Source organism: Ruditapes philippinarum, unplaced genomic scaffold (genome assembly GCF_026571515.1).
Source record: "Ruditapes philippinarum isolate M1 unplaced genomic scaffold, ASM2657151v2 ctg2341_1_1_1_1, whole genome shotgun sequence".
In the NCBI taxonomy this organism is placed as follows: Eukaryota; Metazoa; Mollusca; class Bivalvia; order Venerida; family Veneridae; genus Ruditapes; species Ruditapes philippinarum.
Window position 1 is genome coordinate 81,789 of NW_026857151.1, and position 17,803 is coordinate 99,591.

The 17,803-nt window shown below is 32.0% G+C and overlaps 1 protein-coding gene and 1 long non-coding RNA gene across 2 annotated transcripts in view; both read right to left on the reverse strand.

Moving 5' to 3' along the window:
• Positions 1 to 14: 14 nt before the first annotated feature.
• LOC132748954 (uncharacterized) lies at positions 15 to 1,481 on the reverse strand. Its single transcript, XR_009628340.1, has 3 exons — positions 1,409 to 1,481; positions 612 to 666; positions 15 to 100 (listed from the first exon to the last, which is right to left on the reverse strand). It is a non-coding gene; the product is annotated as an uncharacterized LOC132748954 (long non-coding RNA).
• A 5,465-nt stretch (positions 1,482 to 6,946) lies between these two features.
• The window catches only part of LOC132748955 (C-type mannose receptor 2-like), a 28,757-nt gene continuing 17,900 nt past the window's right edge, over positions 6,947 to 17,803 (reverse strand). The window contains exons 8-12 of the mRNA XM_060738619.1: positions 16,080 to 16,217; positions 12,538 to 12,675; positions 9,789 to 9,926; positions 7,709 to 7,846; positions 6,947 to 7,061 (exon numbers count right to left, since the gene is read on the reverse strand). Coding sequence (XP_060594602.1) covers positions 7,039 to 7,061; positions 7,709 to 7,846; positions 9,789 to 9,926; positions 12,538 to 12,675; positions 16,080 to 16,217 — 575 coding nt within the window. The 3' untranslated portion in view covers positions 6,947 to 7,038. The remainder of the gene's footprint in view (positions 7,062 to 7,708; positions 7,847 to 9,788; positions 9,927 to 12,537; positions 12,676 to 16,079; positions 16,218 to 17,803) is intronic.

Consider the following 17,803-nt stretch of genomic DNA (forward strand, 5'->3'; position numbering starts at 1 on the left):
CTAAAAATAGGATTTTTTGCAAAACTGGTTTGATATCACCGATGTCTGTGACTGTGACATTGATATTTGAAAGAGCACTTAGACCACCGCCGTCCCTTACCTTGAAATACAAAGAAATATTTATTGAAAAAAGAACTATCAGGATGACCATGCCCGAGAGAAACTCTGGTTATATGATGTTATGATCTACATCGATACTTTATAAGAATAAAAAGCATGGAACAAAGTCAGCCGCAGCCGGTGCTAGGGGTCTTGGACAGTAGCTTTCACTTTCAAGTACCGTATATGTACAAACTGAATCGAACCGGATCTAAAACGTTTTCAGTTTTGCCGTTTGAGACGTTCTTAGGGAATCATTTTTTTCTATTTTGAAACAAATCCGACATGTTCTCTTTTTTTAAATTTTGAATTAAGATGTTCAAGACTTGTTCTATGAACGTCTGTATCAAAGCAAATAAGACAATATGAGAAATGTGTAGATACTAAAAGATACGATATATGTCTTAATTAAACCAAATTTTATGTCATGTTTAATGTATATTTATTAATTCACGATAAAAGAAAATGCATTATGCACGTTGAAATTCGTAAAATAAGAAAAAAAAACTCACCAAAACATCAAAAAGCAAAGTAGGTCCACGTGGATTGTCAATGTAAGTAGCCACACTGTAAATGATTCATCGTAGTACATTTAAGCAAAAAATAATTTAATAAGATAAATACAATAATGAAGTATTTTCCATTTCAGGTAGAGTATAGAATTCTGTCTTAGCCAGTGCTATGGGAGTGGATGGTACCTTGCAAATACCGTCCATGAAGAGACTCAATCAAACCGAGTCTTAACATTTTCCATTTTGCCGTTTTGGACGTTCTTAAGGGATTCTTATTTTCTCTACTTGATTTGTTTGCAAGATAATGCGATTAAGTTTAATGGTATATAGCTATATCTTATGTAATAACATTATAAATTTAAAAACAGGTTTGTTCCCATAATCTTAATTCTCGAAAGAGTTGTTACAAAGGCTATCTCTGTTATCTAACTGTACGTTAAGATAATAAAATACTGTTAAATAAAATATTATGCTGCTATTTCAATTCTACCAATGATTTTGTGCACGCGCTATTTCTTTTGAAGGATATTTACTTACGGAATCCCTTCATTCTAGAACTTTGGAATGTTCTTTTTAATAAACAATTGTTTCAAATGTCACATACATGTATGTTGTTTTAAAAACTGTATGTGCTTAACAAAACACAAATATATCATTCAAAATATAGCATTTAATGCTGGTATTTCATTGACAAAGAAACGTATTAGTAATCTAATAGTCATTCAAATGTGTATTTTTTTATCCAAAAATGGTTAAACTACAATGATCTAGAAAGTAGCTTTATAGATACGATTTACCTGTCCCAGAATTTATCCGCATCCAGCACTGATGCTGTCTTGATGTGGTAGTTATCGTTTGATATTTTTTCCAAACTTCAAACAATTTCCATTAAAAGTCTCTATATCTAGAATATAATTGAAATTATAAAATATGACCATATTACATAAAAATTAAAACCGTACTTATTCAAGAGGGCCAGTGTTTTTTGTTGGTTTTTAAGGGGAAATTTTGCTTTTGGTTTTTCTGGTGCGTGGTTTTTTTTTAAAAATTGCAACGGATCGGAGCAAAAACCCCAATAATCAGTTCCGGGGACCATTTTGATTAAAGTTTTTTTCCCCCACACTAAGGGGTTTTAGGGTCATAAATTTTTAAAGAAACATACCCATCACTGCAGGGGGTTTTTAAAAACGAAATTTTAGGGAAAACCCGCTTTTTGCTTGAATAAATTGTATTTTAAGTTATTTTGAACACAGCTTTTCTTCAAAAATTGAATAAATTTTAGCTCATATTTAACTATAAAGTGACTTTCGAGCTTTACTGTAATGTTGGCTCAAATTTGGACTTAATGAACAACATTAATTAAATGCTTAGCTGATGTGTACGAAACTCGATATATCTATAACAAGGGGTAGGACCTACATCATTGTGTTCGGTGCCTTACGTGTAGTCTATAACTAATGGCGGCAATGGCGTAAATATTCTTTTTTTAAGTCAATCAGCAGCAATTTGCTTGGGATCTTTTGCTTACCAAATCATTTTGCGTCATTAAAGTGATACCTTTAGTAAATAAGCTCACAGTAAAATATTTCCAACTCGAAAAGCACAAATATAGTGCTTTTATATTCGGCTTTGTAAACTAAGACAATAAACGTATATCTCGGGTAACCTTAGGATCATTTCGTGTAACCTCGGTTTTTAATTTATATTTGAATTAAAATTTATCAAAATAATTAAGTTTGAAAATAGTCTGTGGGAATATAAACGTTATGTTAAGTTAATATGATTCCATTAATGTTCTTATATAGATAGAGTGTTTCCTCTAGCAAATTGCTTCCTACTGACATAAAAACGGGTTACCTTATTTGGCACCCCTTCATTAACTTGTTGTAACATATTTTTCTTTCTTAAAGTACCAACAGCTAGTAGACATTAAGTAATAGAAAGAGCACCGAAACACGAGGCTATCTGATTTGTACGAGGGGGCGTAGCCCCGAGTATTAATCAGATTGCAGAGTGTTTTGGTGTTCTTTCTCTTTTGTATCATAGTCGAACATAAAACCACGTTCCCTGTTGTCACAATATGAAACCCCGGCAAAAATGAACCAATGAACGAACATCTGAATATGACATTTCTGTCGCTTTCCCTTTCTCTGCCGTCACAATATGTAAACCCCAGCAAAAATGAGCCAATCAATGGGCATGCTCTGTAGTGCGGGTAACTAATACCCGCACTCCAGTTAACGCACTGTGCATGTATATGTATACGATTTAACCCTGACACATTTTCAACAAAAAGGTCTCCAAACTATGATACAATGGGAAGGTACTGGTCATATACATAAGAAAATCCGATTACCTGTTTAAACTCCTGATTAATTAAGAGTAAATAAGCCAATTGATTTGGTCTAGCGTAAAAATGTAAGGCTTTCTAAAACAGGAAAGCAAATATTTTACAGGTTTTGGCAAATATAACGTAACCAAAAAGCTGACACTTATTTTTTTTAATTTATATAAAACAGTATTTAGTAAATTTAGGTAATAAAGAGGTTTCGCGTATAGAATATCTATCAAATGTGCGCAAAGGTGAAAGTATTAATTGAAAAATTCATATTAAGTTTACATTTATATAATTTATTTAAACAATATTTCAGTAAATTTAGGAAACAATTCTTTTTTTGCTTTAAAAAATTAAATAAATTTACCCTGTGTGACTTTTCTAAATTAATCTGTTAAAATCTCCGAATTTTTCCATCATCCGGGTCAGTCATTGAGAGGTTGGCTACTATGGTGCCCGACTGGGACATCTTCAGGTACGTCCGTTATAATGTATTCCGGAAGAATAGTTGGTCGGTCATTCGAACTTCTTCCACATCTATTCTGAAATTGGAAACTTTCTATTTGCGTTTCATTTCTGTAACGGGCTCTTCCAGTACACTGACAGTTGTCTGTGTCCCCCAAAATAAAAGAAAAACATGAACAAGAATGTGGAAGAGTTTTCAAGTTTCAAAAAATTTTAAGACCCAAGATGGCCCCAACGTTAGTGCAGCTAGTTCAAAAAGAGGCGGAAAAACATTAACGTTTAAATCACTTTCGCAAAAATAGCTCTGGCCCCCCCCCCCCCCCCCCCCCTTTTTTTTTGCCCCCCCAAACCAGATTTCCCTGAAAACGTTCCCGTCCCCCCAAAGTTTTCGATTCTAAAAATGCCCCCCACAAGGGGGGAAAAATGAACCTGAAAACCAAACCCAAAAAAATTTTAAAAAGCAAAAACCCCTTTAGAAAAAAACATAAAAAAAAAAAAATTTCCTTTTCAGATTAATTCCGTTTTTGGGGAAAAAATTTTTTTGCCAAAAAAACAGGCCCCAACACAAAAAAAAAAAACCCCCTAAAAAAAAAAAGGTTCAAATATTTCCCTTTTCCCAAAAACAAAAAATTTCTTTTGCCCCCCCTTTTCAAAAAAAATTTCCCTACCAAATAAACCCTTTAAAAAAAGGTCCGTAAAAAATTTGGTTCAATTTTTATTAAAACCCAAATAAAAAATTAAATTGGAGAAAAAAAAAACTTGAAAGGAAAAAAAATTTTAAAAAAAAACCACCTAATTTTGGGTTAAAAATATTAAAAAATTATTTTGAAAATTGGGGTTAAAAATTTAAGAAAAAGGGGTTTCTTTAAAAAACAGTAAAAAAAATGTATAAAAGGGGCCAAAAATGGTTAAATTTTAAAAATATTTTAAAAAAAAAAAAGTTTTCCCAAAATTTGAACCCCCTTTGTTTTATTCCCAAAAAAACAAGTTTTCCCCTAACCAAAAAACGAAAAAGTTTTATTCATAAAAAACGATTTTTTCCCCTTTTTGAAAAAAAACTTTTTAAAAAAAATAAAAAATAAATTAAAATGAAAAAACAAAAAAAAAAAATAAATTTTAAAGCCCCAATAAAAAAAATAATCCCCCCGAAAACTAAATTTAAAAACCCAAAAAAAATAAAAAAAGGGGGTTAAAATATTGTTTTAATGAAAAATTTGGAACAAAAAAAAACCCCAAAAAAAAAAAATTGAAAACCCGGGTCCCCCGGTTTTAAAAATTTAAAATAAAAGGCTCAAAAAATTAAATTTAAAAATTCCCCTCAAAAATTTCCCGAAAAAAAAAAAAAGGGTTGGGTTTTTTAAAAAAAAGAAAAAAAAAATAAAAAATCAAAACCCCCCTTAAAATTCCCCAAAAATTTAAAATTTAAAAAAAATAAAAGGTTGCCAAAATTTTTGGGAAAAAAATTGGTTAAACAAGGTAGTCTAAAATAAAGAAATTAAGAACTATGTAAGGTAAATAAAGGTATATCTACAAAGTGAAAACTTACGATTTCCGTTACGCACATTGTTATTTAAACCAATCATAAACTGAAGGCATATAGTTGTCTTTCATGCAAATTAATTTCTGATTAAGTAGTAACCAATGCAGAACATGGTTTAAAAAATAAAGATAAGATATAGATTAAAAAGAAATGTCGATCATATAAACTCGAAATGTTTCAATGACCTTGCTCTTTTGCAGCATAATCATATAATATGCATGTGCAAACCCTTTAACCCTTTCACTGCCATAGGGACGGCTTAAGCCGTCCCTTTTATTTTCGGCGTATTTGCCATATGGACGGCTTTAGCCGTTTCTATAATAATAATAGTAATAATAATAATTTAAAAAAAATAATAATGAAAATAATAATAAATATAAAGAAAATTATACCATCGACAATAATTATTATTATACTAACAGATTTGGAAACATATATAATTATTATAATACTAATAACAAATAATAATAATTATATTAATTAATAATATAGTAATTTCTTAGAAAATCCTCTGGCAAATAGGTGAACATTAAAACAATAACCCTCTGGCAGCGAAAGGGTTAAGATAATTGGCACGAGTCTACTCTATAAAATAATCTGCACTACTAAACTTAATGAAACAATCAGCACGTGCAAACCCTTTCAGATAATTGCCACGAGTCTACTCCATAAAATCTGCACTACTAAACAGCAAAGAGAATCTTATGACATAGTCTACACGACAAATCCCTACAAGATCATCTGCACAAAGCAACTCTATAACAAAATCTGAATGAGTCTACTCCATAAGGGAATCTCTACGAGTCAACTCTATAACGTAATTTGCACGAGTCAACTCTATAAGAAAATCTGCACGAGTCAACTCTGTAACAAAATTGCACGAGTCAACTGTATAAGAGAATCTGCACGAGTCAACTCTATAACATTATCTGCACGAGTCAACTTTGTAAGAGAATCTGCACGAGTCTACTCTATAAGAGAATCTAAACGTGACAACTCTATAATTACATTATCTGAACGAGTCAACTCTATAAGACAATCAGCACGAGTCAACTCTCGTAGGATAATGTGCACGTATCAACTCTATAAGATAAACTGGCAGTCCTTTATATCAGTGTTCTTTTCTACATTATGTATATAATTATACATGAATATGAAGTTGAACTGAATGTCTAGTGCGTAGGTCATGGTAAAGTATCAAATATTTTATGAAAATGAAGTTGCTAATTACGACAAAATCATACAGGCATACTGGTCTATATCTTATTATAGATTATTGTGCATTTTTTCTTCGTTATAATGTAATTTGATTTAAAGCAGCACGTCTCAAAGATTTCTGTAATTTTTACGAAAATTTATACGAATGCTACAAATGAGTTTAAAATATTGTCAAGCGTAAAAATTACGTGATTAGTCTGATATTTTATTCTTATCTGGGGACGTGCCCCTTTAATACCAAATTGGTATATACTACAATTGTAATGACATATAAGTATATTAGCAGTACTATTTACAGTAATTACAAGTCAGTACTATGTTTGATAAGTAAAATAGGGTTGACATTTTGTATATAATAGTACTTGAATTAATACAATTAGGCAATAGATATATACATGTATATAGAAAGAAAATTTCCAGATGCGGGGTGTTTTCCTATATGAAACCTTTTTTTGTGGTACCTTTTCTAATGTTTTCTAATGTTTACCTGAACTTCCATCCTGCTTTTCATCATTTTCCCAAGAATCTTCGTAATAAATTGGCTCCGGTAAAACTGGAAGAAAAAGTAAAATGATTTTATAATGATCAACATAATTATTGTAACGTTATGCTGTAAAACCAATTGTTTATTTAAATTGACATTAAAACGCCACAAAATAACTATTTTGGGTTAATGTGGTATTTATATATATATATTTGTATTCTTTTTTATTATAATTTTGTTTTGGCAAATTGAAACTTAGATTAAGGTAGACCATGGGTAATGCATTACCTTCACTTTGAAGAGTAGTCAAATAGGTTAAAATCGGTTGCAAAGTACGTTGAAATTGAGGGGCGTGGTTTTTTTCTTTTTTTTTTTCTTTTTAACATTATTTATGTGTCTCTCTGATTCCTTATGGAAGAAAAAAAAGGTTTGATTTAAATTATATAATTATTGTAGGTATTTATTTGCTAAATAATGTCAAAATTTATTGCAAATATGATACCAGATATTTTCAAAGTTTAATAAAATAAAAACTACACGGTAAAAGTAGTTTATATTTCGCATGATCAACCAATATACCTTAAAGTAAATTAAGCCAAACTTCAAATTTACCTCATTATGGTAAATTTTAGGAATATTTTGAATAAGGTATTTAAGATAGGGAAATGGTAAAATTAGTGTTTAAAGTGGGTGGGGGAGGGTAACATTTTTATATATATTGAGAACATTTTGTTTAGAAACAAACATTTTGCTTGTGTAATTTGTTACCTGCATGTTATTATTTGTTTCTTAACAATGGGCAATAGAAAAACGTTTTTTATAATGATGATATTACAGAATATTTAGAGTTTCCTCATTTCTGAAAGTAATCCTTCTAATGGCAAAGTCATAGTTCAGAAATATATCCATAACTCATAAACCACACGGTAAATTTTATTTAAATTTTGCATACAGGTGACCTTGAAGACATATAACATGTTGTCAATTTTTATGTGTCGCTTAGTTAATAAGGTGTAAAATGAAACAAAATGATCAAAAAACTAAAGTATACATACTTAGGCAATGGTTGCTATCAGTAATTGTGTAATAACCACTCTGGCAGTTACAAGTCTTTGTACCAGTCCCTGTACACTGAACATTTTGTGTTGCTGAACATTGAGATACCTCATCACACGTTTCACCCAGACTTCTTTCTGAAATTTTGAAAAACAATCCAAATATTAAAACTGAAAACTGATTTAGGAAATAAAATACAACTGAAGTCATTCAAGAAATATGATTTTATTCTGAATTTCTTCAAAAAAAATATACAAAAGCATATATTATTAAATAACATGATTTTTTTCTTTTCTCAATTGTCTTTTTTTAATTGGAGGATTTATCTGTTATTTTTGAAAAGAAAAAATTGAATGTAGTTAAATTAACTCTTTACCTGATATAGACGTGTTTTGACGACTTTTCACCCCCTCCTTTTGAGGCCTCAAACAGTGAAAAAATGCCCTATTCAGTCCCCAAACACTGTTTTTCATTTGAGAATGTTGTTAAACAAGAGGGCCAATATGGCCCTTGATCGCTCACCAATCCCTGACCAATCAAAATCATCCGGGCAATTGACTAGACAAGCATTTTGACAAAGTTTGATGACAATTGAGTGAAAAATATGACCACTAGAGTGTACACAAAGTTTTTCCATATTTGGGCAGTGTGAGATAGTTTTTCATCCCAGGTGACACATATTTCAACTTGATCTAAAGATCATCAAAACAATCTTTCAGACCAATTTCCAGGATATTTGGATAACAACAGTAGCCACTAGAGAGTTAACAAGATTTTTGTATTTTTTTCTCCTGTGACCTTGTTTTAATTCATCCAAGATGGATCATGTTTGATCTCATTTTAGCAATTAACTAGACAAGCATCCTGACAATTGAGTAAAAAATGTGACCACTAGAGTGTAAACAAAATTTTTCCATATTTGGGCATTGTGACCTAGTTTTTAACCACATGTAACCCATATTCAAACTTGACCTATAAATCAACAAAACAGTAGCCACTAAAGTGTTGACAAGATTTTTCTATTTTTAGCTCCTGTGACCTGGATTTTCATCCAAAATGACCAATGGTCAAACTCATTCAGGCAATTACATAGACCAACATCCTGACAAAGCTTTATGATGATTGAGGCAAAAGTGTGACCACTAGAGTGTTAACAAGGTTTTTCCTTATTTGGGCAGTGTGACGTAATTTTTGACCCCAGCTGACCCATATTCAAATTTGACCTAGAAATCATAACAAGAGGGCCGTGATGGCCCTGAGTCGCTCACCAGAAACAACTGCTTTTCAGTGTTAGAAAATATCCATTGTCAATATTGTCTAATATTAAATTTGAGCATAGTATATCTTTAAACAATAATTTGAAGAAATGCCACCACTGGGGGCATTTAAGCTTTAGCTTAAACGGGGCCAATCAAATTCATATGAGCAAACTTGATAAGAGACTACCTAAGAATGCTACATACGAAATTTGGTGATCATCCATCAATTAGTTCAGAAGGAGATGTGGTTAAAAGGTATTTCTAATTTTAGCTTAAGCGACCCCTAAACGGGGTCAAACAATTAAATATGAGCAAACTTGAGAAAAGACTATCAAACAATGCTACAGACAAAGTTTGGTGCTCATCCATCGATTAGTTTAGTACAAGGAGATGATTTAAGTTTATTTTTAGATTTAGCGGCTCCTAAAGGGGGCCAATTAAATTAATATAAGCAAATTTGACAAAAGACTACCTAAGAAGGCTACAGACAAAGTTTGGTGATCATCCATCATTTTATATAGGAGAAAAAGACGTTCACAGGTTTTTCTATTTTACTAAAAGAGGCCAATTGAAATGACATGAGGAAATTTAAGTGTGACTGTCAAAAGGATGCCACAGACCGAATTTGAGGTAAATAACTCAGCTACAAATAATTCAAGCAAAAAACTGGGGTGTGTTTCATATAGAAACTGATTTAAGTCTAAAATGCAAAATTGTGGCAAAACTGTGATAAAACCTAAATAATGATATTAGGTATGTAACACTAAGTTATATACGTGTAAAATGAAACAAAATGATCAAAAAACTAAAGTATACATACTTTGACAACGGTTGATATCAGTAATTGTGTAATAACCACTCTGGCAGTTACAAGTTTTTGTACCAGTCCCTGTGCACTGAACATTTTGTGTTGCTGAACATTGAGATACCTCATCACACGTTTCACCCAGACTTCTTTCTGAAATTTTGAAAAAAAATCCAAATATCAAAACTGAAAGCTGATTTAGGAAATAAAATACAACTGAAGTCATTCAAGAAATATGATTTTATTCTGAATTTCTTCAAAAAATTATACAAAAGCATGTTTTATTAAATAACATGATTTTTTTCTTTTCTCAATTGTCTTTTTTTTAATTGGAGGATTTATCTGTTATTTTTGAAAAGAGAAAATTCAGTTTCAGTTTCAGTTTCAGTTTTTATTAAACCAAGGCATATAATATGCAACTGGTTATAACAACAAACAAACAGAAAAATAACAGTCAAAAATCACTAATATCACAATATAAAAATACAATTATGACTAGCTTAATAAACAAAAAGGAGATCATATTGTTCATTTCAAGTTCTGAATTCAATACAACATGTATTTTATATTGTAACAAATGAGAACGGAGAAAGAGAAGTATTACTTATCTAAATTTTAACATAATGTTTTTACAAAATAAAGATAATTGAATGTAGTTAAATTAACTCTTTACCTGATATAGACGTGTTTTGACGGCTTTTCACCCCCACCCTCCTTTTGAGGCCTCAAACAGTGAAAAAATGACCTATTTAGTCTTCAAACACTATTTTTCATTTGAGAAAGTTGATAAACAAGACGCCAATATGGCCATTGATCGTTCACTAATCCCTGACCAATCAAAATCATCCGGGCAATTGACTAGACAAGCATTTTGACAAAGTTTGATGACAATTGAGTCAAAAATATGACCACTAGAGTGTAAACGAAGTTTTTCCATATTTGGGCAGTGTGACCTAGTTTTTAATCCAAGGTGACACATATTTCAACTTTATCTAGAGATCATCAAAGCAAACTTTCAGACCAATTTCCGGGATATTTGGATAACAAGAGTAGCCACTAGAGAGTGAACAACTTTTTTGTATTTTTGTCTCCTGTGACCTAGTTTTTTATCAGAGATAAAACATGTTTGAACTCATCAAAGAAATTTTCTTGACAAACATCCTGGCAAAGTTTGCTGATGATTGAGTCCAAAATGTTACCACTAGTGTCAACAAGATTTTTCCATATTTGGGCAGTGTGACCTAGGTTTTGACACCAGGTAACCCATATTCAGACTTGATCTAGAAATCATCAAAACAAATTTTCAGATCAATTTCCAGAATATATGGATCAAAACAGTAGTCACAAGTGTTAACACGATAACACTACTTTTAATTCCTGTGACCTAGTTTTCATCCAAGATGGTCCAAGTATGATCTCATTCCAGCAATTAACTAGACAAGCATCCTGACCAAGTTTTATGACAATTGAGTCAAAAATGTAACCACCAGAGAGTGACCAAGGTTTTCCCATATTTGGGCAATGTGACCTAGTTTTTGACCCCAAGTTTTATGACAATTGAGTCCAAAATGTGACCACCAGAGTGTAAACAATGTTTTTCCATATTTGGGCATTGTGACCTAGTTTTTGACCACAGGTAACCCATATTCAAACTTGACCTTTAAATCAACAAAACAGTAGCCACTAAAGTGTTGAGAAGATTTTTCTATTTTTAGCTCCTGTGACTATTTTTAGCCACACAATGACAAATGGTCAAACTCTTCCAGGCAATTACGTTAGACAAACATCCTGACAAAGTTTGATGAAGATTGAGGCAAAAATGTGACCACTAGAGTGTTAACAAGGTTTTTCCATATTTGGGCAGTGTGACGTAATTTTTGACCCCAGCTGACCCATATTCAAATTTGACCCAGAAATCATAACAAGAGGGCCGTGATGGCCCTGAGTCGCTCACCAGAAACAACTGCTTTTCAGTGTTGGAAATTATCCATTGTCAATATTTTCTAATATTAAATTTGAGCATAGAATATCTTTAAACAATAATTTGAAAAAATGCCACCACTGGGGGCATTTAAGCTTTAGCTTAAACGGGGCCAATCAAATTCATATGAGCAAACTTGATAAGAGACTACCTAAGAATGCTACATACGAAATTTGGTGATCATCCATCAATTAGTTCAGAAGGAGATGTGGTTAAAAGGTATTTCTAATTTTAGCTTAAGCGACCCCTAAACGGGGTCAAACAATTAAATATGAGCAAACTTGAGAAAAGACTATCAAACAATGCTACAGAAAAAGTTTGGTGCTCATCCATCGATTAGTTCAGTACAAGGAGATGATTTAAGTTTATTTTTAGATTTAGCGGCCCCTAAAAAGGGCCAATTAAATTAATATAAGCAAATTTGATAAAAGACTACCTTAGAAGGCTACAGACAAAGTTTGGTGATCATCCATCATTTTATATAGGAGAAAAAGACGTTCACAGGTTTTTCTATTTTACTAAAAGGGGCCAATTGAAATGACATGAGGAAATTTAAGTGTGACTGTCAAAAGGATGCCAGAGACCGAATTGGAGGTAAATAACTCAGCTAAAATAATTCAAGCAAAAAACTGGGGTGTGTTTCATATAGAAACTGATTTAAGTCTAAAATGCAAAATTGTGGCAAAACTGTGACAAAACCTAAAAAATGATATAAGGTATGTAACACTAAGTTATTTACGTGTAAAATGAAACAAAATGATCAAAAAACTAAAGTATACATACTTAGACAACGGTTGATATCAGTAATTGTGTAATAACCACTCTGGCAGTTACAAGTTTTTGTACCAGTCCCTGTGCACTGAACATTTTGTGTAGCTGAACATTGAGACACCTCATTACACGTTTCACCCAGACTTCTTTCTGAAATTTTGAAAAAAAATCCAAATATCAAAACTGAAAGCTGATTTAGGAAATAAAATACAACTGAAGTCATTCAAGAAATATGATTTTATTCTGAATTTCTTCAAAAAATTATACAAAAGCATGTTTTATTAAATAACATGATTTTTTTCTTTTCTCAATTGTCTTTTTTTAATTGGAGGATTTATCTGTTATTTTTGAAAAGAGAAAATTCAGTTTCAGTTTCAGTTTCAGTTTTTATTAAACCAAGGCATATAATATGCAACTGGTTATAACAACAAACAAACAGAAAAATAACAGTCAAAAATCACTAATATCACAATATAAAAATACAATTATGACTAGCTTAATAAACAAAAAGGAGATCATATTGTTCATTTCAAGTTCTGAATTCAATACAACATGTATTTATATTGTAACAAATGAGAACGGAGAAAGAGAAGTATTACTTATCTAAATTTTAACATAATGTTTTTACAAAATAAAGATAATTGAATGTAGTTAAATTAACTCTTTACCTGATATAGACGTGTTTTGACGGCTTTTCACCCCCACCCTCCTTTTGAGGCCTCAAACAGTGAAAAAATGACCTATTTAGTCTTCAAACACTATTTTTCATTTGAGAAAGTTGATAAACAAGACGCCAATATGGCCATTGATCGTTCACCAATCCCTGACCAATCAAAATCATCCGGGCAATTGACTAGACAAGCATTTTGACAAAGTTTGATGACAATTGAGTCAAAAATATGACCACTAGAGTGTAAACAAAGTTTTTCCATATTTGGGCAGTGTGACCTAGTTTTTAATCCAAGGTGACACATATTTCAACTTGATCTAGAGATCATCAAAGCAAACTTTCAGACCAATTTCCAGGATATTTGGATAACAACAGTAGCCACTAGAGAGTCCAAAATGTTACCACTAGTGTCAACAAGATTTTTCAATATTTGGGCAGTGTGACCTAAGTTTTGACACCAGGTAACCCATATTCAGACTTGATCTAGAAATCATCAAAACAAATTTTCAGATCAATTTCCAGAATATATGGATCAAAACAGTAGTCACAAGTGTTAACACGATAACACTACTTTTAATTCCTGTGACCTAGTTTTCATCCAAGATGGTCCAAGTATGATCTCATTCTAGCAATTAACTAGACAAGCATCCTGACCAAGTTTTATGACAATTGAGTCAAAAATGTAACCACCAGAGAGTGACCAAGGTTTTTCCATATTTGGGCAATGTGACCTAGTTTTTGACCCCAAGTTTTATGACAATTGAGTCCAAAATGTGACCACCAGAGTGTAAACAATGTTTTTCCATATTTGGGCATTGTAACCTAGTTTTTGACCACAGGTAACCCATATTCAAACTTGACCTATAAATCAACAAAACAGTAGCCACTAAAGTGTTGACAAGATTTTTCTATTTTTAGCTCCTGTGACTATTTTTAGCCACACAATGACAAATGGTCAAACTCTTCCAGGCAATTACGTTAGACAAACATCCTGTCAAAGTTTGATGAAGATTGAGGCAAAAATATGACCACTAGAGTGTTAACAAGGTTTTTCTATATTTGGGCAATGTGACCTAATTTTGACCCCATCTGACCCATATTCAAATTTGACCTAGAAATCATAACAAGAGGGCCGTGATGGCCATGAGTCTCTCACCAGTAACAACTGTTTTTCAGTGTTGGAAATTATGCATTGTCAATATTTTCTAATATTAAATTTGAGCATAGAATATCTTTAAACAATAATTTGAAGAAATGCCACTACTGGGGGCATTTAAGCTTTAGCTTAAACGGGGGCCAATAAAATGCATATGAGCAGACTTGATAAGAGACTACCTAAGAATGCTACATACGAAGTTTGGTGATCATCCATCGATTAGTTCAGTAGTAGATGTGGTTAAAAGGTTTTTCTATATTTAGTTTAAGCGACTCCTAAACGGGGTCAAACAATTAAATATGAGCAAACTTGAGAAAAGACTATCTCACAATGCCACAAACAAAGTTTAGTGATCATCCATCGATTAGTTCAGTACAAGGAGATAATTTAAGTTTATTTTTAGATTTAGCGGCCCCTAAAAGGGGCCAATCAAATTAATATAAGCAAATTGATAAAATACTACCTATTACGGCTACAGACAAAGTTTGGTGATCATCCATCATTTTATATAGGAGAAAAAGACGTTCACAGGTTTTTCTATTTTACTAAAAGGGGCCAATTGAAACGACATGAAGAAATTTAAGTGTGACTGTCAAAAGGATGCCACAGACCAAATTTGAGGTAGATCTGCACAGCAGTTTAAAAGAAGATGATTGTTGACGCATGACGATGGACGACTGACCATCCCCCTTTGATTCTAACAGCTCACCTTCAACCTTCGGTTCTGGTGAGATAAAAAACAATTTCTTTCTTCAAGGGCAATAACTCAGCAAAAATAATTCAACCAAAAAACTGAGGTGTGTTTCGTATAGAAACTGGTTTAAGTCTTAAGGTAGACCATGGGTAATGCATTACCTTCACTTTGAAGAGTAGTCAAATAGGTTAAAATCGGTTGCAAAGTACATTGAAATTGAGGGGCGTTGGTTCAAACCCCAGAAGAGGCAACTTTTTTTTTCTTTTTTTTTCTTTTTAACATTATTTATGTGTCTCTCTGATTCCTTATGGAAGAAAAAAGGGTCTGATTTAAATTATATAATTATTGTAGGTATTTATTTGCTAAATAATGTCAAAATGTATATATGATACCAGATATTTTCAAAGTTTAATAAAATAAAAACTACACGGTAAAAGTATTTTATATTTCGCATGATCAACCAATATACCTTAAAGAAAATTAAGCCAAACTTTGAAAACAGCCCCTCATTATGGTAAATTTTAGGAATATTTTGAATAAGGCATTTTAGATAGGGAAATGGTAAAATTAGTGTTTAAAGTGAGTGGGGAAGGGTTACATTTTTATACATATTAAGAACATTTTGTTTAGAAACAAACATTTTGCTTGTGTATTTTGTTACCTGCATGTTATTATTTGTTTTTTAACAATGGGCAATAGAAAAACATTTTTTATAATGGTGATATTACAGAATATTTAGAGTTTCCTCATTCCTGAAAATAAGCCCTTCTAATGGCAAGGTCTTAGTTCAGAAAAATATCCATAACTCATAAACCAAACGGTAAATTTATTTAAATTTTGTATACAGGTGACAATGAAGATAATAAAACTGTCCTATGTTGTCAATTATACAGTTCCTTATGGTCCCCATTACCCATGGTCTACCTTAAGTGCAAAACTGTGATAAAACCTAAATAATGATATCAAGTATGTGACGCTTAGTTAATTAGGTGTAAAATGAAACAAAATGATCAAAAAAACTAAAGTATACATACTTAGACAACGGTTGCTATCAGTAATTGTGTAATAACCACTCTGGCAGTTACAAGTTTTTGTACCAGTCCCTGTGCACTGAACATTTTGTGTTGCTAAACATTGAGATACCTCATAACACGTTTCACCCAGACTTCTTTCTGAAATTTTGAAAATCAATCCAAATATCAAAACTGAAAACTGATTTAGGAATTAAAATACAATTGAAGTCATTCAAGAAATATGATTTTATTCTGAATTTCTTCAAAAAAATTATACAAAAGCATGTTTTATTAAATAACATGATTTTTTTTCTTTTCTCAATTGTCTTTTTTTAATTGGAGGATTTATCTGTTATTTTTTATAAGAGAAAAATGAATGTAGTTAAATTAACTCTTTACCTGATATAGAAGTGTTTTGACGGCTTTTCACCCCCTCCTTTTGAGGCCTCAAACAGTGAAAAAATGCCCTATTCAGTCCCCAAACACTGTTTTTCATTTGAGAATGTTGATAAACAAGAGGGCCAATATGGCTTATGATCGCTCACCAATCCCTGACCAATCAAAATCATCCGGGCAATTGACTAGACAAGCATTTTGACAATGTTTGATGGCAATTGAGTCAAAAATATGACCACTAGAGTGTAAATAAAGTTTTTCCATATTTAGGCAGTGTGACCTAGTTTTTTGATCCCAGATGACACATATTTCAATTTGATCGAAAGATCATCAAAACAATCTTTCAGACCAATTTTAAGGATATTTGGATAACAACAGTAGCTTTTAGAGATTTAACAAGATTTTTGTATTTTTTTCTCCTGTGAGCTAGTTTTTCATCACAGATGACCCATGTTTGAACTCATCAAAGACATTTTCTTGACAAACATCCTGGCAAAGTTTGTTGATCATTGAGTCCAAAATGTTTCCACTAGTGGTAACAAGATTTTTCCATATTTGGGCAGTGTGACCTAGTTTTTGACCCCAGGAAACCCATATTCGGACTTGATCTAGAAATCATCAAAACAAACTTTCAGATCAATTTCCAGAATATTTGGATTAAAACAGTAGTCAAAAGTGTTAACACAATAATTCTATTTTTAGCTCCTCTGACTTAGTTTTCATCCAAGATGGTCCATGTTTGACCTCATTCTAGTAATTAACTAGACAAGCATCCTGACCAAGTTTTATGACAATTGAGTAAAAAATGTGACCATAAGAGTGAAAACAAGATTTTTCCATATTTGGGCATTGTGACCTAGTTTTTGACCACAGGTAACCCATATTCAAACTTGACCTATAAATCAACAAAACAGTAGCCACTAAAGTGTTGACAAGATTTTTCTATTTTTAGCTCCTGTGACCTGGATTTTCATCCAAAATGACCAATGGTTAAACTCATCCAGGCAATTACATAGACCAACATCCTAACAAAGCCTGATGATAATTGAGGCAAAAATGTGACCACTAGAGTGTTAACAAGGTTTTTCAATATTTGGGCAGTGTGACTAAATTTTTGACCCCAGCTGACCCATATTCAAATTTGACCCAGAAATCATAACAAGAGGGCCGTGATGGGCCTGAGTCGCTAACCAGAAACAAACGCTTTTCAGTGTTGGAAATTATGCATTGTCAGTATTTTCTAATATTAAATTTGAGCATATAATATCTTTAAACAATAATTTAAAGAAATCCCACGACCTGGGGCATTTAACCTTTAACTTAAACGGGGCCAATCAAATTCATATGAG